This window comes from Prorops nasuta, unplaced genomic scaffold, assembly GCF_024137725.1.
Source record: "Prorops nasuta isolate Cenicafe-Biocafe unplaced genomic scaffold, Cenicafe_Pnas_1.2 PNAS00004, whole genome shotgun sequence".
In the NCBI taxonomy this organism is placed as follows: domain Eukaryota; kingdom Metazoa; phylum Arthropoda; class Insecta; order Hymenoptera; family Bethylidae; genus Prorops; species Prorops nasuta.
This window is the reverse complement of record NW_027116801.1, coordinates 606,351-626,691: the sequence shown is the minus strand read 5'-3', so window position 1 is coordinate 626,691 and position 20,341 is coordinate 606,351. Positions and strand designations below refer to the sequence as shown.

The following is a 20,341-nucleotide window of genomic DNA, read 5'->3' as shown; positions in this document are numbered from 1 at the left end:
AACTAGTGTATGTAACTACTCGCGTTAACTTTTGTGTCAACTTTTCTGTCATACACAGTGCCGGAGAAGAAAATACTGCTGGATATTTATCACTTTTCGAGTATAATACCAGTTCAGAATCTACTGTTTGCGCAACGCACCTTGTATGTATGCAGAAGCATGATAAAGTACGTAGCCAGGTTTTCTTTCGTATATTCTATCCAATTCTACCATTTTCAAGCAAAACCTCAAATACAGCCATGGTCGAACATGAGCGATTAACGTCGTACTAACATATGTAATAATTGATCAATTTTGTTATGTTTAAAGCCTTTTCGAGTTCCGACGGACAGATGTATCGTTAATTTCGCATTAACGCAGGATACGGTCATTATGAATTTCTTCAATCTCCTGTACGATTCAACAGTGATTCCAGTGATTCGTAAGTCAATAAGGGAAACCTGCTGCGATGTTTACATTCGGAAAAGATTAATGATGCACATGAAACATCAACTCCGTGAGGGTTCTGTGCTCTCAATAATCCATTGACGATCAGATATGCCATTCATTCAATTGAATTATGCCTCGTAAAGAAAATACGTAAGAGTAGTCAATTCTAACCTCAATCTTTCTTTTTTCACCATTTAACGATTAATCATACACGTACGAACTTCATTCGCAGAAAGGCAAAAACATGGGAGCGCGACAGAAGAAAACGCATGAATGGCTATTTCAAGACTTTGGCAGATCTTCTACCGCCTCATCAAGATGGTCGAAAAAGAAACAAGGTCGATATTTTGATTCATGCCTCCAAATACATAAAAGAACTCCATAGTCGTATGGAGGATATTTTATTGGCTCATTCTTCCGACGTTCATAGTAAGTATAACTTGTTAATTCTTTACGATTTGATTGCTTAACGGAGTTTAAAATAAAAACGAATGTTTATCGAATCTACAGAGGAAGAGCTGGTTCGTTTAAAGAGGCTAGTCGCTCAATTATTCTCGCGTACTCGCTTGTTGTCGACTCTCTTGAAAGAAGCAGGTATAACGATACCGGCGGAGCCAGCTTTCGAGAAAATATCCCCGTTAAAGTGGTCCAACAAAATTAATCTCGATGAGAGCGACAATCACCGATCGGACAGTCTCGACGGCAGTAAGTATGACTGTTACACCTTATTTTCTCTCGTCATATATTATTATTCCTCGTCATTTTATCAGACTGTCGTGGTTTCTGCGAGAGTCCTCTAAATTCTAATGGTTGAAAGAAATTGTAGAATCCAAAGTGCCTTCAAAGAAAAACGTCCAAGTTCGTCGGGCGTCTTGCAAAAGTTTGCAGGATGAGGGTTCAATCGGCGATAGCGCTAATGGCTCAATAGAGAACCAGGAGAACAGAGTGAATGGTGTTGCCAGCCAAGAAGAAGGTTCTGATAATCCCGTTGGTACCGTTCATCAGACGTTGAAGGAGAAGAATAATCGCACTCCCGATACTCGTGAGTAAAATCGATCGGTCGTAATTTCTGTATCGCAGCTTCCTCGTTGGTTCGTTGATTTTCAGCTGCCATCTCCAACAGTCGGATCGATGAGGTCGTCGACGAGAACGGTGATCTCGGTAAGCTTTTTCATTTGCCATTAGTTTCTAAATACGCACCTGCTGCTACAAATGAATTTTTTCCGCAGGCAAGAAGAAGCTGGACTCGCAGAAGAACAGCAGAATTGGAAGGAAATGTAAGAGGAAGGAAAGGAAGAAGCCTTCGTCGTCATCCGCAGCTAAGACCTCGACAAACGCAACGTCCAACGCTCTCATTCTGTCAGGTGGAAAATTAATGCCGCTGGTCGCACCGATAACCCCATTGACGTCCAACATAATCGTTACGACCCGCCAACAGCAGTCCATCAGACCGATTATACTAAACGACAATCAACAGAGTCGTATGATCGTCATGCAGCCTTTGTCCAGCCATGCACAAACCTCTCTTTTACCGGTGCAGGCTCAATCCTTGGCCGGTGGTATACAAAAAGTCACTCTGAATACGGTACCCAGTATTGGTGGCAGCGTGATCGTCGATTCTCAAAATTGGGCTTCCAATATTAAGAGCATGATTCGCGCTACTAAAATTGGCGGCTTAAAGGGAATACTGCCGAAGGGCAAGGAGGTCACGAAGACAACCATGGCTTACAAAGTTCCCATCTCCGCCATTCACAAGGACAAGCCGCGAAAGGATTGCGATGCAAAGAACAAAAGCGCCAAGAGTCAGGCGGGCAAAAACCCCAAGAACAAGACAACTAACCGAAGCATTGAAAAGCTTGACGGAAATGCGGGCGATAGGAGCGAGCGAACGGTCGCATCGAAAGGGAAGACGGCTCCCAAGCGAAATACGACTTCGGAGAGTAACGATAACGAGGACCCTGGACAAAGTAAGAGGCGAAAGAAGGAGGATAATGACGACGACGCGAACGGGAAGCAATCCCATACAAACGATACAACACTGCCATCCACGGATTGTGCGTCCTCCATCGAAGGCTTGCAGCGGGTCGTTAAGAAGATTGGGGAAGCCTCCGACAGGGAGGACTCGTCCAAATCCGCTGAAACAGAAAAGAAGCCCGACGGTGAGGATGGGGAGGCGAGGCGGAAAGATTTGGATAAGAGGAAAGAAAGTCCGGTACCCGTCGAAGCAAGTTTAACCGAAAGTACGAGTGATGATCTCGTGGATAAAACGAAACAAACGGAATCCAAAGAAAATGAAAAGTCGAGCAGTCAATTGGATAGACTCGGAGTAGGAACCAGCAAGGAGAATGCTGAAACTAATAATAGGACGACGAATTCAGGAAACAATGGTAGTAGAATTCTACTCAACTTGGACACTAATATGACAACCACGATGAAACCAAATAGAGAATCTTCTTCTGTAAGCGCAATGGCTGTGGTTGATACAGTAGTCGGTGATTCGTCGAAAGTAACTCCAGCGTCCAAACCGTTGACGTATCCGGTGGACAATACCTTCGTCCCGATCAATAACAGCAGTAATAATAGCACCAACAACAACAACAATAATAATCGACCTGAAGGATTACATTCGGACTTATCGAACGATATTTTTGCTTCGCTCCAAGTGCCTTCCAGCTCGCACAATCCAGAATCAATATCACCCACTGCTGCCTTCCTAATGGCTTTTCCCCTGGTATCATCCCTGAATGGGAAAACCGAAGTCCTCGAGGAGGAAATAAAGGACGATCAATTCAAGTACACGAGTCAAACTCCACCGTTGCTGCTTCAAATCGGCGCAATAGAGCCAAACAGTTTCAGGATAAAGTCCGCAATGTCGCCGAACGCTCGTGGTGGCATTGCCGAAAAATCCTTAAAAGTCGACCGCGAGCAAAGGAAAGAGACCAACAAAGCACTGCCCAAGGTTTTGCAGGAGGAGAAGCTGAAGGAGCCTTACAAATTGATAGAAACTGCGCGGACTTGGAATGCTAACGATGACCGTAAGAATTCGGTAATAACAACGCCCTCCGCGAATACTCCCACCAATATTATGACAAATGCAGTGACGACGGATTCCCCGTCGTTGGATATGGCTGCGATAAAGATTGGTCAGAATCAGCAAAAGCACCTGCAGAATAAGAATAACGAGGATTGCATACCAAGTATCGACATCGCCTCGAGCAACCGGCTGCGATCGAGCGGATCGCGCAACGACATCCCCTTCGACCCCACTGGAAATCACGCTCGTCGGAACTGCTCCTCCAAGTCGAACAGAGAATCCGACAGAACGAGCTCTCCTCACGGTAAGGCGGGAGGAATGGACAAGGTAAAGGTTAGGGAGGAAGCTGATCCTAAACCAGAGACAAAGACTACCGTTGCCAATTGCAGCAGTAGGGATACCACCAAAGTAGAGGCCGAACTCTCGAGAAAGGTTTACGACGCTAAAAACGAGAAAAAAATTGGAAACGCAGTCTCCTCTTTCGTTGAATATTCCACGTCGGATATCGCGACCTATACCGCTGCTCCAACCTACGAGGTGAACGCTATACCGGAAGATGATAGGAAAGCAGCGAGCACCGTTGCGGCAAACAATTCAGCGAATTTCAGCGTGCCATCGTGGACGAGTAATTTCGCAACGGTGAACGGTCACGGTCAAAGCGCCGAGAATTCGATAACTTTCGACCAGGGTCCTAGCCAATCTGATACGATGGAGAGAAAAAGGATCGTGGAGAATCCGAGCAATTACTCCGCTTACACAAGCACTTTGAGCGGCAGTGCTTACGCAACGACCATTCAGGACGCGACTAATAACGTTGTTGAAAAGCCCAAGGTAAAGCATACGTTGGATGCGCAACAAAAGCAGAGCTTCATCGATGCAACGACAAAAGTGAGGAACAGCAGCAGCAGTAGCAGCAGCGGTACGGTCAAAGCGCCGAGGACCCATGTTCAGACTATGGAGGTCACCAGCGATTATTTACAAAACGACTACTCCAGCATAGGAGACGAAGCTCAGCAGCAAGGACCGCAAGAAACTCAATTGATCGGCTCGAAAAGCGACTCTATGATTCAAACCAAGCTAAACAAGACTGCGACCTATCCAGTTATCAGTTACGACGGTGGCCAATTGAATTTCGACTTATCCGACAATGGTACTCAGATGAAGTATTCGATCGATGCTTACACTGGGCCAAACATCAAGTATACCGACAGAACGTTGCAGACTCAGGAGAAATATCAGGAACCGTGCGAAAATCAGTCCCAGCCTGATGCCCCGCAGAACAATGCTAATGCTTATCCGACTTTGGACAAGCATGCTCATCAGCAACGCATTAGTAGTCGGGGTAAGAGCGGCCAACAGCAACAACAGCAGCAGCAACCGCAGCAGCAGCAGCAACAACATCAGCAGCACCAACATCAGCATCATACGGCTCGACAGCCGGTCAATTGGATGATGACACCGGAGATCAAACACAATACTAATATATCTGATATAATCTTACCACCTATCGGTAAAGAACTGGAGTTTTGTCAGAATAATCTCTTCGGTCCAGCGTCGAGTTACAATCAGGGAACGTGCAATCAATTCTATAATAATTATGACGCAACGACGCATGGCTTTTCGACTTTACCGGTTTTACAAAACGATCCCAAAAGAAGCAGCGATTTATTTTACTCGGAGGAGCCGCCATTTTCCTGGTCCCCGACGAAGAATGTGATGCAGAACGTGGATCAGAGTCAAGCGAAAAATATCGATCATATTCTGCCATCGACATTGCCCACCTTGGTCGGAGATCTGGCACTTGGAACCAACGCGTCAGAGAGGCAAAACTTTTTGTTTAATCAAGTATCGCTGAAGTCGCAGTTGGATCAAGGAAAAGACACGATGAAGGACAACGGTCACAACATCATCCAGCATCCGGCTCAACCTTCCTCCTTTCTCTCCGTCAGTCAATTGGTCGATCATGAGAAAGCAGAAAAGTCCAGTCAGAATCAGCATCATCAGCACGTTCAGCATCAACATCTGCAGCATCAACAGCATCTCCAGCAACAGCACCTGCATCAGCAACCTCAGCAGCAGCAGCAGCATTCGCAGCAACAGCAGAATCCCCATCTGCATCAACACCATCACCATCTTCACCATCAGCATCATCATCACAATCATCACCATTCCAACCAGCATCACCAGCATCATCAGCAATCTTATACTCAGTCGACGTATAATCAATCTCAGAGCACAATTAGCAATAGCAACAGCAGTAGCAACAATAATAATAACAATAGTAATAATACCAGTCAGCAACAACATCAAGCCCAGCAAAATCAAAGTAGGAGACATCAGAGAAAAAGCAATAGCAGCCCCAGAGGTAACGGCAAACGACAATTGGACGCCAGGAAACAAGCTTCCATGAACGATCAGCTGTACAGACGAAGCGAGGAACAAAAAATGTTGGGCCACGCTTATTCGGAGCACAATTTCCAACCGCAGCATCAACTCGAGCAGCAGCAGCAACAACTGCGACAGCGGCAACATCATCATCATCATCATCACAATCCACAGCAGCAGCAGCAACAACAACCACAAGCGCCGCAAGAGCTGCAACAGCAGCATCAAAAATATCAGCAAAATATATCTTGGAGGAATAGGAATTGTAAAAATAATTACACAGCGGAAGCATTGATCGGTAGAAACGGTAGCGTCGAGGAATCCATAAACAAAGACAAACACTTGTCGATCAAATTAACTGGTAATTATGGAGAGACGAAAGGTGAAACTAGTTCGATGGGTACGGGTAGTGTGACGTCGATGAATTATTTTTCAAACAATGACGACGGATCTGGTTACGGGCAAATGGTGAATCAGAGTATAAACAGCTATACGTATTGTTCGAACGCCAATATTTATCCAACGTCGAATTTTATAAGCAGCATATCGAATAGCGCCGTAGGTTACGCGATGTCGATTCCGGAAAATAGCGATTACATAGAGGCCAATGGTTTTCTATCCTCAAATGGATCGTCGTCGGTGAGCGTGGCGGCTACGCCATCAACGTCGATCGTAACGAGTTGTACGTCGAATAGCGCGGGAAATGCTAATGGTAGCGTAAAGAATGAGCAGTATAGCATGGGAAAAGGGGAGAGTTTGGACAAGAGGCTGTACTCGAGTGCAACGAGAAAGGGAAAGCGTAAAGCGTTGGAGAGCACGGCTCAAAATGTGGATTTCTCCGAGGAGTTTCATCAGAATCATAGCAGCAGCTTTTTGGCTCCTCCAGCACTGGCGCCGTTACCCTCACGGGTGCGGCCACCCCCTTTGCCGCTGGCGCTACCACCGCTGCCGCCGCCGGCACCACCGGCACCGCCTGCTGCGGTACCAACCGCGTCATCGACCTCTTCGGCGGTTCCACAACCGTCGGAGACTAATCCCTTGTACGATAACGAGACGCAAGGTGGTAGCACTTATTCCAAGGCTATGAGCAATTACACGCTGAGCGGTAATCAGGGAACGACCAGCAACGGATTCTCGATGGGTGCAAGAGGAGGCTTGGTAGGGAGCAATTACACGTCGATGACCAATCATCCGTCGGGAACCAGTCTTACCAATTTTAATCTGAGCACCATTTTCCCGGAAATGAATGATAAGGTAGGTGTATATAGGTATGGGACAAGGATCGGGGGAAAAAGTTGATTTTACTGATTGATTTGTTTTTTCTTCCATAGATCGTTGGCTATAAAGGACCGAACGAGCCACAGACAGCTCTCACAGGAACAAGTGGGGAAAGTGCAAGTTACGCGGAGCGCTCGAGTTATCCAGTAAATTCGGTAATTGATTACTGAAGGATGATCGACGAATCGTTCTGTGAAGAACGAAAGGAAATTCGCAATGGTTTCTCTTCGACGGTGAAACGGGAGAATTCATAAGTGGCGGCTTTTCGCTCGCAGCGACTGGATCTTCGTCGCTGGTCATGGAATGCAAGAATATGTGATGTTTTCATGTACAGAATTGTTGCGACGAAGAATTGGTTTAGAGCGATGGCAAATTTGTAAATATGATGTACGGAAAAAAATAAATGTGTTGTTGGAAAAATTGACTGGTCTTTTATCGCTATTGATATTTTTCATTTTTTGCACATGTCAGATTCTGATGGGAAAGTGTCGATTAAAGAGGCTATATAAATGTCTGCTGTCGTTATAATATACTTACCGTTAGCCTGTGACCATGAAAAAGGTGTAAAATGTCCGGAATCTCCTTTCGGGTCATATAACCTGTGTTACCGTAGAAGTATCCAGGGAAGCTCGATAAAAGATCACATTTAGTCAAAGTTGTTAACGGAGCAAAATGTTATCGAACTGGGATGAATTTTTTTCGTGCAACCAAATTACGAGGTATTTAAAAATCTAATTAGTTCAGATATTACTATGTGTAATATGCAAATTATGCGAGCATTTGATTTGATATTTGAAATTAATGTCGTATAGCAACTAATAATTGCCTGGCGAGTTTAATATTTAATACTCGTCACGGGTGAGAGTTTTGATACTTCATGAATATTTCACTGACGAATCATCCGGTCTCAACCGGACTATGTTGCTGCAACAAATTTAACACCTGCAAATTTTATTTGTAACAATCGATTACAACTGAATAAAAGCAATAAACCTACCTTCCCCGTTTGTTGTCCAACTTTTTCCTCAACTACCGTGACAACGTTTTAGATTTTATTTTATTTTTCGAGTATTCTACTTGCTGAAGGCGATTCATTTAAATTCAGGCGCAACCACGAGATTCTGCATTCGAAGCTTTTATCACCAATCCCATTGCACAGCTCGATTTACGTGATTATTATGCATTCGTTGTACTTTTTCATCCGCACTGATCAATAAATAATTCATTTAGAAAGATAAAGATGTGTTTACTAAGGACTCTATATAATCCAATAAATTAGATAATTAATGGATTACTTGGTAGTGGAATAATCGACAAAATATTAAGGATTATGACTTATCGATTCAAGCTTTTCCTCATGGAACTATTTAGATTTGTCTATCATCCATCCATCTCGTTTAAAAATTTGATGTTTTTTATTAAAATCAGAAAATAGTATACTAATCTGTTCAAGTATCTTCGTTTTTTGAATAGTATAATTTTCAACTTCCTCCTGAAACCGAAAGTGCTAATACAGTATTCAGTCGGAAAGGCTGTTTTTCATTTTTAACGAAACACCCTACATATTTTTACATACCTTGCATACCTTATCTAGAGAGCTTTCCAAAGCACTACACGAATGTATCGCTTAACTCAATTATGAAGGATATAATAAAGCTTTAAAATGGAATGCATGTCAACAGAAATACAGACAATACACTTATGATTTCACACTTTACTTTAGCATAATGCACATCTATGTACGATTTAAAAGCTTTATAATCCCTTAAATGCATAAATTAATAATACATTCGTATAGTGTTTTAGAGGCCTTTTGAGATAACGTATTAGAGTATTCAGAAATGTATAGGGTGTTCTTTTAAAAAAAATAGACTTCTGGTTTGAATTCTGCACTTGCCATTTTAACCAGAAATTGAAAATACTACTCAATTAAAGGGGATGTTGAGAAAAAGGTTAATAACATTCTTCAGACTTTCCGATGGATATATAAATTTTGAGTGATTGAAAGGGAAGGTAGAGATACAGGTACAACTTGAGACACCTTGTACATATCGATAAGACTTGTTGTTTAGAAAGGCAAGAGAGAGAGAGAGAGAGAGAGAGAGAGAGAGAGAGAATGCGAAGCGGTGTTAATGCCTGGTTGTAACGGGAAGCCCTGGCTAACAATGGCTAGCCATATCATCGTGGATGGTTTGCGAGGGGCGGAAGAGGGTATAAATAATCCGTTGTCGACTAATTGGTAGTCATTAAATCAGCTCCGATCAACGACTTGTACTTGCGACGTTGGATCGCGATGGCCAAAGTGAATTATTCTTTCATCCTTTTCACTCTCCTCGGCTCTTCCTTGTAATCACTCGATGAATTCTTATATTTACCCTTGTCGTTGCTCAACTCCAATATCTCATCAAAATTCTCTATAATTTCAAGGTGCACGGACGTGAAGAAAGGCAACTGCCAATGTGCCGTCTTCCCAGCCAATTCAACCGCCTGGTCGATTGTTCATAATTTACACGCGAACGTCACCTGTGACAAAACCGGAAGTGAGATGTGCCAAAAACTCTGCCTCGTTCTGGTAAGATACTAAATATTTTCAATTAATCGCACACACGTATAGTTTCGTCTTGTTATAATCTTTAAGTCGCAAAGCAATAATCTATTTATTTCAAATTTAAAACGCGTCTGACTAATACAGTAGATACCTACTTTACAATTACCATAAAGCTGAATTTACAAGTAGCGACGTGTCAAAAATCGTCATTCAACTTCTATATACATACATATATTGGCACAATACAATGCTACACAAGTATGTATTGCACTAACGTATAACAACACCAACGACTTTTATAACATATCCCACTGCTAAATGTAACTTCAGCCTGAAGCATTTCTTTTCAATCGAGTTTTTAGGTCAATGCTTTGATTGCGCATTACAAATCTGACCTTTCCTCAAATAATCTCGCTCGCTACGTTTATACTAAATTAAATAGACACGCACCTTGCGCGAATCATAATGAATAAAATAATAAAGTAATAATGTGCGCTTCGCAAAAAGTAGAGCGAAAAACTTGAAAAAGTGAACGGTAGAGGAAGCGCTGTTTGCAGTTAGCAAATTTTTCACTCTGCTTCTCGCATACATAATCTTCACTCGATTATCGTTCTTTCGCGCAAGATGCAGTCCTTAAAGATACACCCTGTACAGATATATTCACGTGTTATTTTGAAGAATCAATATTAAAATCGCTCGAGTTTGAATGAATAAATTTTCAGGGTCGGGGGCTGAAGGATCAGGCGCCATCATCGATTTGCGCTCGATTAAGGTCTCACGTGGAGAATTTGAAAGTAAGAGCACAGCTGTTTGTCTTATATATTTCTATAGTATAGTTGTGTGGAAACATTTTAATTGACACGAGTTTCTAATAAAAGAGAAGCGAGTTTTTTTTTTAATGCTAAATTGATAAGGTTGCTTGGTTCGAAGGTGGATGTACACGCGAGAGCATGCAACGAGACCAATTGGACGTTCACGGGACTCCGCTCGGGGGATCCTATCTGCTGCCACGATGGAAGGGCAGTTTCCTGTAAAACACTGTATAAACTTTAATCTGTGTGTATTTGCTTCAGGACGAAATCCGAGGTCCAGCATGTATCCTCGTATTCCTATACGCAATGTGGAAAATAATATTTTCATAAGTAATTAAAAAATGTTTGTTTAAATATTTTTATTTAATGAGAAAAGTTATTTCTCGGTGTTGAAAGACTATATTTTTAACGTTAAATCTTTATTGGTTAAACATTTTTTTAAATATTAAATTATAATTGGAATTTTTAATAAACAATTTCTATTAAAAGCGATGACATAATTATTTCTAATTTCTGAATAGAATCTGCAGATTTTTAATTATTTATTATATCAGTAATTTGGAGTACACAAAATGTAGAAAAAGCCACTCTTCCAGACGGATATGAATTCGGTTCCTTCGGGTAATGAGGCCGACACCTTGTCCATGACATCAATCGGCTTTAATCAAGAAATTAAATGTTTACTGTCTACATACATATATATGTTAAGCAAATAGTATTATTTTAAAAAATCTTTAAAATTCAGTTTTTTACTGAGTTTATTTTTTATTATCATCTTAATGACCAAAAACTACCTGTTTTTAGGCTTCTAATTCTTATTAAAAGTGGCAATATGTATATAATGCGATTAATGAACTAAAATATCGAATTTTCCAAGCTACACTTATGCAGAATACAAACACAAATATTTGAATAGTACTGCATATACTAAATATTGTTAACAAATGGAAATATTGATTTAAGTATTTTTCAAAATTTAATGATGAATAAATATTAACAAAACATTCATTAGACATTTTCAAAACAGCTTCTTTAAATATTTTAGTTATTCACGATTTTTAATAAAACTTAATTTTATTAAATATTAAAATAATATATTACATTAATATTTATCAAATGTTAAATAAATATCTTTGCAATTAAATGAAACAGAAGTAAAAAGTAAATATGAAAAAAATATTCTTTGAATGTTGCGTGCTGATTGGGTAATGAAAAATTAATCACTTTAAGCAGATCCAAGGGAAGCTCTAAAGCGCGCGCGTGCTTTAGAAAATAATACAAAAGAAGTAAGCATTAAGGTTTTATTGAAAAAGAAGAACAAACAAGTCTGGCTTTGTTTCTAATTTAATAATGTATTTGGTGGTGTTGCAAGAGAAGGAAAGAAAGGAATGTAAATTGAATTAACCTGCTGGGCAACTTAGGGAAGAATCTTAATAAAGTTTTCATAGCTCTTCACATAATTTGATAAGTTTTTCCACTCCTCTACGTATAATAAGAAAAATATACTCTAATGTATTTAGTATAATAAGGAGGAGAGTTTTTCAGTGGAGGCTGATCGTTCCATCGTGAATGATGGAGAGGTAGACAAGACTCTGATAATACGAAATTGAAAGGAGCACACTATTCACGCGGGCGCGCGTTTGTGTGTGTGTGTGTGTGTGTGTGTGTACGTAAACCAGACGATATTTGTTTCCAGTGTCGAGGATCCTGCGTGAGGAGGAGTTAATTTCCGGCGTGACACGTACATAAGGGGGTAGAGGCCCAAGATCAGGACGAACGTATACGATTTAGGTGAGAATAAGCGAGAGGTTGCAAAAGTTAGAGGGAGAGGTGGGGGGGAGGGGGTGGGGGTAGACGGAGGAAGAGGTTGCGTCGCGCGAGTGCCAAAAAAGAAGACACCGTTTAGCCTGATTAAATCGATTAGCATGTTAATTATGGCGAGTGGGTGTAGCCAGGCAAAGAGGGAAATTTATAAATTAGCTAATCGTTCCTTCAACGAGCCGGGTAATTGGAGGTGATGCGTGTGCTGGAGTCGCGTGGCGTCACGTGGTGTCACGTGGCAGACGCATCGTTCGCGCTGCGAGCGAGCAAAGATAGGGACAAAAAATCCTACCTATGGACGCCCGCCACGCCAGCCTCGCCAGCCACGCCAGCTTCCGGTTTTACGAGGGCCACGAGCTTTACGGGATAAACGTGCCAAGAATAAAGATTAAGCTCAATTACCCTCTTTGTAAGAAAACTCCTGCAGGGTCTGCCTCTACTCCTTATTTCACTCAAGCTTCCGAGAAAAGGATTAAAATCCTCTCGATATTTCCATCTGAAAGAGCGCTGCAAAACCAACTTGAATCAATCTGCCTATATGCTCTATTTAACGTAGCTATAACCAGAGAATTTGTCCCTACACATTACTCTGACTTATATATTACATACATATGTATAAACAGGAAACTTTGTTAATTATAGTCTAATTATTTATTACTTAAAGGTCATACCAGGATTTTATCGTGGGAAAAGAATAAATTTTATACTAATTGTAAAATCTATAATTGTAGACCGATAAATAGTTTAATGATCGATGATATGGCTTTTTGTTGCTAAAACTTTACTGTCATTTTTACTGAAAAATTCTTTCCTTAGAGAATAATATATATATATATATATATACTGTTTATTCTCCAAGAAATTAATTTTTAATCCAATTTTAAGATAGTGGCTTCTGTTGTTTTCCTCTGTACGAGAAAGAGTCCATTCTGAAAAGAATAACGGTGTAAAGCGATACATATATATATATATAGCTTGTGCAGGCTTTGAGAAAGAAATATAAAAGTCAAGAATGGAGTGGCGGAATGGTAACGTCCGGTGCAAGGCGGACGAGCGGGGGTTAATTGTAGAATTAACCTTAATTATTGGGCCCTTCCAGACTCTCTCGACCTTTCCTCTACGACGATGTTACGGCTTACTGCTTTATATTCTCATTCCCGATAGATTCTTCTCTGGCTATAATAAAAAAATAAATAAAACAGAGCGATAAAACTGCGAGGCAGATAAAATCACGACAAGGATCAAAGCTACGATGACGATGCAAAATATAAAGTCTTTAAAGTATCGATAATATGTATATATAATGATATAATAAAAAATAAGAGAAAGAAATATTTCTACGGAATTCTATTCCGCGATAAGGAATTAATAATGATGTCGAGACTGAGAGAAAAAATTGTTGAAAACTATTAAGAAAGATGATTAAAAGTAAGCTTCTTCCGTTTGCACTGCTGTAAATCACGAGACTTGGCAAAGTATTATTAATCGCGCGCATATGGCGAAAAGATAGTAGGGCTATTAAAGCGCGAGGGCCTGTTAAAGCTGCAAATCCGCAAGCCTCTCGTGTCATATTAATTTCTCAGATTCCCGCTGCAGAAATGATCCATCATTATATATATATATATATAATTTATAAGGGAACCAATGAAACGTCAAATTCACTCTTTATTGTTTCAGCTTATACACATAATAAGCATACGATTATGTCGTACATTTTGGTATACTATAATTAATTCCGAGCATTTGTACAATAAATAAAGACTCTATAGAACATTTGAAAACACAACGTTCCTTAATCTCGAGCAATGCGCAACGAGTATACGTACGATCATTCAACGAATCTTTTTCACTTTGCTTAGCGTTTAGTGTATTACGAACAATAGTAATAATAATAATAATGATGTATAGATATACAGTTTAGAAAAAACATGTCCTCTGAAAAAGTCGGCAGTACATTTTCCTCGCGCGGGCGATTCCAGTAGTCTCGTCGAAATTATCGCAATTTCTCGCTAATTGACAATAGTTTACGAGACGGATTACACATTCTGTCGTTCGATCAAGCTCTCTCAACAAAGTTTAAATTTTAGTCTACAACATTCAACGTTAACGCAATCCCTCTGATAGATTAAATCATATATGTATATGTAGACGGAGATTTTTTTTTTTTAAATCACCTATTTACTCGTTAGTCTAAAGAATAAAGTGGATCGTGCCGTATTAGCGAATATTTAACAATCGCCTTAAATTCTTAAACAAAAAAACTCGATCGATCCCTCATACACGAATCCTCGCGAAGCAGAATGCTGGAATCGATCCTTTAATCCGCTCTAATGGCAGATTCAGCTGGACGAGCACTTATCCCTTTTTCGCTTCAGTCTACCATACATCTAGGATAACCAGAGTCACAATAGCATGTGCTTTATTCTATCCAATGGAATCTAATAAATCAAAGAAATCGAAGAAAGAAGCAACGTGAAATATATAACTTTATATACGTCTCTGCCCTTGCATCTTTCCACCCGATAAATCCCCCCCCCCCTCCCTCCCTCCCATTGCGATCCTTTACCCTAATCGAAGATTGAAAACTTAATGTTAGATATAGAATATTTGAAAAACAGTGTCAATAATCTTCATATATGTATATACGATTGGTAGAAATTTTCACGATCCTCAATTGTTCTGCGTATAACAATTGGAGTATAATGCTTATGTAACAATGAAATATATAATAGCTAGTATTTATCAATAAAAGAAGTTTTCCGCGTTATCCGATATTTAGCGTCACTGATTCTCGATAAAGAACGTGTGTATATATATATATATATATATATATGTGTATATATAAATATCTATAAATCTTTGAAACGTCTCTCGCACACCTTGGCTCGGCGAGTGGAAGCATATAAATAAAGAGGGTCAGTCTCAACCTCGTTGGAGCAGGTCATAGAGAAGCGCTGACTTGGCTAAACGAAGCGGACGAGCCAAATAAATAAACGCTAGCTGCATAATTTTAGCATTGCGCTATACTCTACATGTAATGCTTATTTATCAATAGTATCTATATGCGTATAATTAGATTACATATACATCTCTTTGCGCATACTTGGTCGTCCACGCATATAACCGACTCGGAGGGTAAAACAGGAACCTATTGAGGGTGGACGAGAGCAAGCAAGGTGTGTGTCCTGCGGTGACTAATTTGCAGGCAAGAAACTTTGTAACGAAACTTCAATGTCGAAATGGCTCACTGTAGTTTGGCTAGAATTCGACGATAATAATAACATTGGTATGTGTGTGTGAGAGTAAGAGAGGGGAAGGAGGGAAGATGGCAATAGGAATAACGTAGAGAAGATCTGTGGACTAACAGGCGGTCGCTCCTGTGGGAGTGTTATCACGAAACACCCAAGAACTTGCTCCAATTGCAATCATTCAGTCTCAGCGTCAGCTTTCATTCAAAGCTCAGTCTTTGCCATAGTGGGCTGGACCGAGTAACAAGCTTCGCTTCCTTTCTCTGTTTATTTGCATCAGTTTGGTCGCAATAAAGGGCATAGCGTAATCTTTGCCAGAAGTGGGATTCCCGGACAGAAATGAGTATAACGCGCTTAAAGTGTATAATTCTGGAACAAGATTTTAATGACGAAGATGAAAATTGTTGAGGAGGGAGCTAGCTGCCTCTACAGATATATAGGTATAATGTATCAAGTGCGGTATACTGCAGCTGGAACGTCGATTCATTTTCGATCTGCCACACAAGTTGGATAGAAAGATGAAAGAGTGGACGTGTGTCAGATGGCTCATCGTGATTTTCACGCCGCACTCGATCCACGTTCGCGCAACGGATTTAGTGCTTTGTGACACTTGGAAAATTTGTCTGAATACTACGCACGACTTATCAACCGGGAAAAAGCGATAGCGGCTTCGAAAGGGAAATAAAACCTTCGTATACTAGCATTGTGTGTACTAGTTTCGGGCAAAGGAAGAAGAGGAAACGAGGGATAGAAGCTTTGAAAGAGTGAAATCGAAGCGACAATACGGAAAATAAGAGTTATTGTGGAAGAGTAAGGAAAGCAGCCTGTGTGCAGCGCCCTCTACGATCGTAGTGTTCTGTGTTACTGTAGCACACAGTACATCGTGACACCGCGATCGTGCGTGTATGTACTGTAGCAATTCGTAAACGATGTATCGCGTGATCATGGGGGACGGGAGTTATTTATTGTAGGGATTTGGCGAGGTAAATTGATGCGAGGATGCTGAGAGAAATGAATAGGAAATCCCCTCTCCAGGAAAGGCCAGCGCCATTGATGCAGGTTTCTCGTAGACTGATGATGTCCAGGCCACGCCGACGTAGGAGGTTATGTACTCCTCGAACGTTGCTCTTTTCCAGTGTGTGCTCGCGGCCCAAAAGTAACGAGTAAAACTGATTCGGCTGTCGTGCACAGAAAGTTAACACCATGTCGGATGATACCGCCTTCATCACGTGCACGGTGCCATTGAATTGCGTGTACTGTCGCTCCACCAGGCTACCTGCGAACCAAAACACAAACATAACTTTACTTTTCTTCTACGACCAGATGTGCGGTGTTCGAGACGAGAGAATATCCCTCGAATTCTTTATTTTTACAGCTCTTTTCTTTATTACGAGAGCGAGTGTTACGCCAACGTTAAACTCTCGACATATAACCAATATTAATATATCGCTGATGATAAGTTTATGGGTGGTCACAGTGACACGCGTAACGCGGATTGCAGCGACGTTTCGCGGATTGTCTCTCTGCACCGTTGATCCATGATAATTGTATATATAAGTATACACGCTCTCCGCAGCACCGTTTATCACAAAGTTTACTTTCCCGTCGTGGAAACCTGCTGGCTGCCTCGCAATATTATAATACAAACACGGCTATCGAGTCTCGATCGAATTTTATACGGGCTTACGAAACTTCTCCTATTAACTGACTACCTAAGCTATTTTATTATAGATCCTCTGAAAACTTGCTTCATTACGCTTTTTATTAAAGCTATATATATATATAAATACATTGGCCGAAGTCCCTTCCACCCGATCCCTTCCGAGCCTCCGAAGCTCTGACCGTCTCTCTCCTTTTTGCGGCCCGTGTATATTACGCCAGGAGGATAAAAAGGATTCAATCATTAATGGCAATCGGCGATATAAAAGTTGATCACCCGCCAGCCACATTAGACTCCAAACTGTCGATGCTAATGACTTTTGTAAGAAATGGCCCGCGTTTAATGGTGTTCGCTATATGCTAACGTACTCTGCCCTCTCATCGGAATTCAACGCTGTATGAAGCGGTTTGCGTGGAAATTTAATATCAGAGGACCTACAGAATCGGGCACTTTTTTTTAGTGCGTTCGCTCCTATATAAGGAAGATGTGCTATATACATGTCGTGATGAGATTCTCCGGAATTTCAGCAAGTTCAATTCGGTGGCGAATGACGGTGGCCAAAAGTTTCTCTGCTCGCTATAAAAAGGCAAGGACACGGTCATCCGAAACTTGGGAGATCTGTAATGAACTTTTAAAGTACGACACTAGGAAGGCGATGTCGCCACCTGGCAACACTGCTATCCGGCATAAAGCATACATATATATATATATATATATATATATATATACATATACGCCAAGGTATAGATAGGTTATACTACTACGCGCGCATATAGTATATTTTAGTACATAAGCGTGGCACACACGAGGTTGCACCGAGCGAGTACGGCGAGTTTACACCGAAGCGACCTGACAGAAAGCTCGCGCAGAGTAGCGAGCGATCTCCCGGATTTATCCAGAGGACCGGTTCAAAAGGACCGCTCGAAATGCTTTTAACATACCGTATGTATATCTATAGATATACTCAGATTGCCCGCGAGGAATGCGAAACGTTTCAAGATACGCTTTCGATCCTATACACTACCGCTTGTAAAATCCACTTTTGCCCACAAGTAGGAAATTCACACTGAAATATGTGTATACCTACTTATACACTGCGTGTATATATATATATACGTATATAATACTTATATGTGCAGAAAAGAGTCGCTCGCTAGGATTTAATTCAGGAGAAACCCCGGGAGATTCGTTGTTTCCCTTTTGCGCGCGAGCCTCGCGTGTTTTCATGGAAAGCCGAAAGAGGCTCGATCCTCCGAGGACTCGAGAAACTTGTCCTCTTTTTTTACCAAGGCGATTATCATAAGCCACCAAAGGGAATTTGAGAAAGTTCCGCTAGCTAAATTGGATTAAAGATTCGACCGGGTAAACTGCGACTCAACTTGCGCCGCTATTAGAAACGAGCCATTAACCCTCTCCGCCCCTTCCTCGATAACCCCCGCAAGGTCGTTTGATATTCAGATTGTCGACGTGACAAACAAACGACAGGAATATCGATCAGATTTCGATAATCTTGATTAAATCTGCATGGAGAAATTGACAATCCTTATTCGATGGGCGCGCTTCATCCAGGCGAAATCGACCAAATTTAACTTTTCACCTTCCATTTTCAGCTTTCCCATTTTTTTCTTATTGGCATGACAATGGTATCAGTGGAGTAGGGCTAGGTATACAGGGTGGGGCACGAGTCTCCAAAAGGGCAAATATCTCAAAACCTGCAGCAATGCGTATATGCACCGTATGCGAATAAATACTTTCAAAGGTTAAATGACCTTTTGACCTTGTGTATGCGACTTTACGAAGGTTACGAGAATAATTAGTCATCTATTTTTTTAAACAGAATCATACATTTCCTATATAGTAATCTCTCGCGTTTAGTTTATGGCACAGAGAGCTTTCCAAAATCCTATATGAATTTATCATTTCGTCCAGTCGTTCGCTGGATATCCCGATTTGAAATTGTATTTATACGTATATAGGTGTGGTGTGACTTTGACTGGAGTAGTTGCTCGACCAATACGCATATATACAAGCGCATAGTCGCTCGTCCACTTATAATCTCAACTCGAAATATCTAGTGAATGACTGAATGAACTGATAAATTAGCATGGTGCTTTGAAAACCTTTCGAGATCAGCTATATATAATAGTATGCAATAAAAAAATATATCATCTCATTTAAAAAACTCTAAATGCCCTTCGGGTATTCTCCATGAGGAGACGTAAGATTTTAAAGCAGTGAATTCTTATAGAGAGTACACGTCACAAGTGCATGGACGTCATCAGTTAGCAAAGCCCTCGGTAGTATTTGCAAAGTTGTCAAAGTGACTCAAACTCTTATGACATATCCTGTGTATTTAACATTTTTTTCTACCATGCACTGCAGGTTTCGTGATATTTGTGCGTTTCAAAATCTTGACTTGTGCAGCCTCTAAAATAATATAGGGGGTTGCAATCTATTAGAGATATATGAGATAGAATTGTAAATGGGCAAACTTACCATTTTGGATTGGCATGCTGAACCACATGCCAGGCCTCCTGGACACGTCAGGTATTCGGAAGGTGTATTCCAGTGTCCCAGCGTCCTCCTTCCAGAGCAGCTTGAGGGTCGTGCCGTCGTAAAATCGTAGCATGACTGTGGGACAGGAATCGATCACCACGTATTGCTTCGTCGCTGGTTTCAAAGGATTCAGCCTGTGCTCCAGTACTTGTACCACGTACCATTTCCCCATTATCTGTAAAACAAACCACAACCAAATTATGATTACCAAGTCGAAATTTCAATTCTCTACGCATTAGGTCTACGAAATTCTTTTAGTAAATCTTGCACAGGATTATTAAACGGCTTCTCTTCTTGGGAATAGGTTAAAATATTTTTTTATTTATGTAATATTTAATATCGTATTTAAAAATTACCTCAGGTTTATGAGTAAAATAGTATTTCGTTAAAAGTTACTATTTTTAAACACATTCAAGCTAGGTAGAAGTGTGTTAAATTTGTAGCAAATCCATTCGATTAAAAGATATCGCGATTTACATCAAAATTATGTGCTTCATAAATGGAAATATTCATTACAAATGTTCAATAATAAATGACGAAAATAGTTGACTAAAAGTACATTATAAGCAT

The 20,341-nt window shown here is 40.8% G+C and overlaps 3 protein-coding genes across 5 annotated transcripts in view; 2 read left to right on the top strand and 1 right to left on the bottom strand.

Moving 5' to 3' along the window:
- Positions 1-17: 17 nt before the first annotated feature.
- Positions 18-8,002, top strand: LOC136772493 (hybrid signal transduction histidine kinase L-like). 3 transcript variants are annotated; one of them, XR_010822469.1, is made up of 9 exons: positions 18-167; positions 310-579; positions 662-858; positions 940-1,134; positions 1,247-1,471; positions 1,537-1,590; positions 1,659-7,102; positions 7,180-7,513; positions 7,598-8,002. XR_010822469.1 is itself a non-coding variant. In XM_066725512.1 (8 exons), exons 2-8 carry the CDS (start codon positions 560-562, stop codon positions 7,294-7,296), a joined length of 6,243 nt encoding a protein of 2,080 aa, XP_066581609.1. In that variant the 5' UTR covers positions 18-167; positions 310-559; the 3' UTR covers positions 7,297-7,578. The 3 variants fall into 3 exon arrangements, 2 of the variants coding, with proteins under 2 accessions (XP_066581609.1, XP_066581608.1); XM_066725512.1 differs by lacking the exon at positions 7,598-8,002 and having other exon boundaries at positions 1,256-1,471; positions 7,180-7,578; XM_066725511.1 differs by lacking the exon at positions 7,598-8,002 and having other exon boundaries at positions 7,180-7,578.
- Positions 8,003-9,387: 1,385 nt separating this feature from the next.
- On the top strand, positions 9,388-11,129 carry LOC136772497 (uncharacterized). The gene is made up of 4 exons (XM_066725516.1): positions 9,388-9,472; positions 9,554-9,698; positions 10,397-10,468; positions 10,605-11,129. Exons 1-4 carry the CDS (start codon positions 9,420-9,422, stop codon positions 10,725-10,727), a joined length of 393 nt encoding a protein of 130 aa, XP_066581613.1. The 5' UTR covers positions 9,388-9,419; the 3' UTR covers positions 10,728-11,129.
- Positions 11,130-14,867: 3,738 nt separating this feature from the next.
- LOC136772347 (uncharacterized) overlaps positions 14,868-20,341 on the bottom strand; it is a 43,448-nt gene continuing 37,974 nt past the window's right edge. Inside the window, exons 2-3 of the mRNA XM_066725264.1 lie at positions 19,712-19,946; positions 14,868-16,831 (exon numbers count right to left, since the gene is read on the bottom strand). Coding sequence (XP_066581361.1) covers positions 16,518-16,831; positions 19,712-19,946 — 549 coding nt within the window. The 3' untranslated portion in view covers positions 14,868-16,517. The remainder of the gene's footprint in view (positions 16,832-19,711; positions 19,947-20,341) is intronic.

Excerpts from the sequence above, each read along its gene's own strand:
- LOC136772493 (XM_066725511.1), top strand. The coding sequence starts at position 560 with ATGCCTCGTAAAGAAAATAC. Across the intron at positions 859-939 it reads TCATTCTTCCGACGTTCATA|AGGAAGAGCTGGTTCGTTTA; the intron begins GTAAGTATAACT and ends TCGAATCTACAG. Across the intron at positions 1,591-1,658 it reads CGACGAGAACGGTGATCTCG|GCAAGAAGAAGCTGGACTCG; the intron begins GTAAGCTTTTTC and ends TTTTTTCCGCAG.
- LOC136772497 (XM_066725516.1), top strand. The coding sequence starts at position 9,420 with ATGGCCAAAGTGAATTATTCTTTCATCCTTTTCACTCTCCTCGGCTCT. Across the intron at positions 9,473-9,553 it reads ACTCTCCTCGGCTCTTCCTT|GTGCACGGACGTGAAGAAAG; the intron begins GTAATCACTCGA and ends TATAATTTCAAG. Across the intron at positions 10,469-10,604 it reads CTCACGTGGAGAATTTGAAA|GTGGATGTACACGCGAGAGC; the intron begins GTAAGAGCACAG and ends CTTGGTTCGAAG.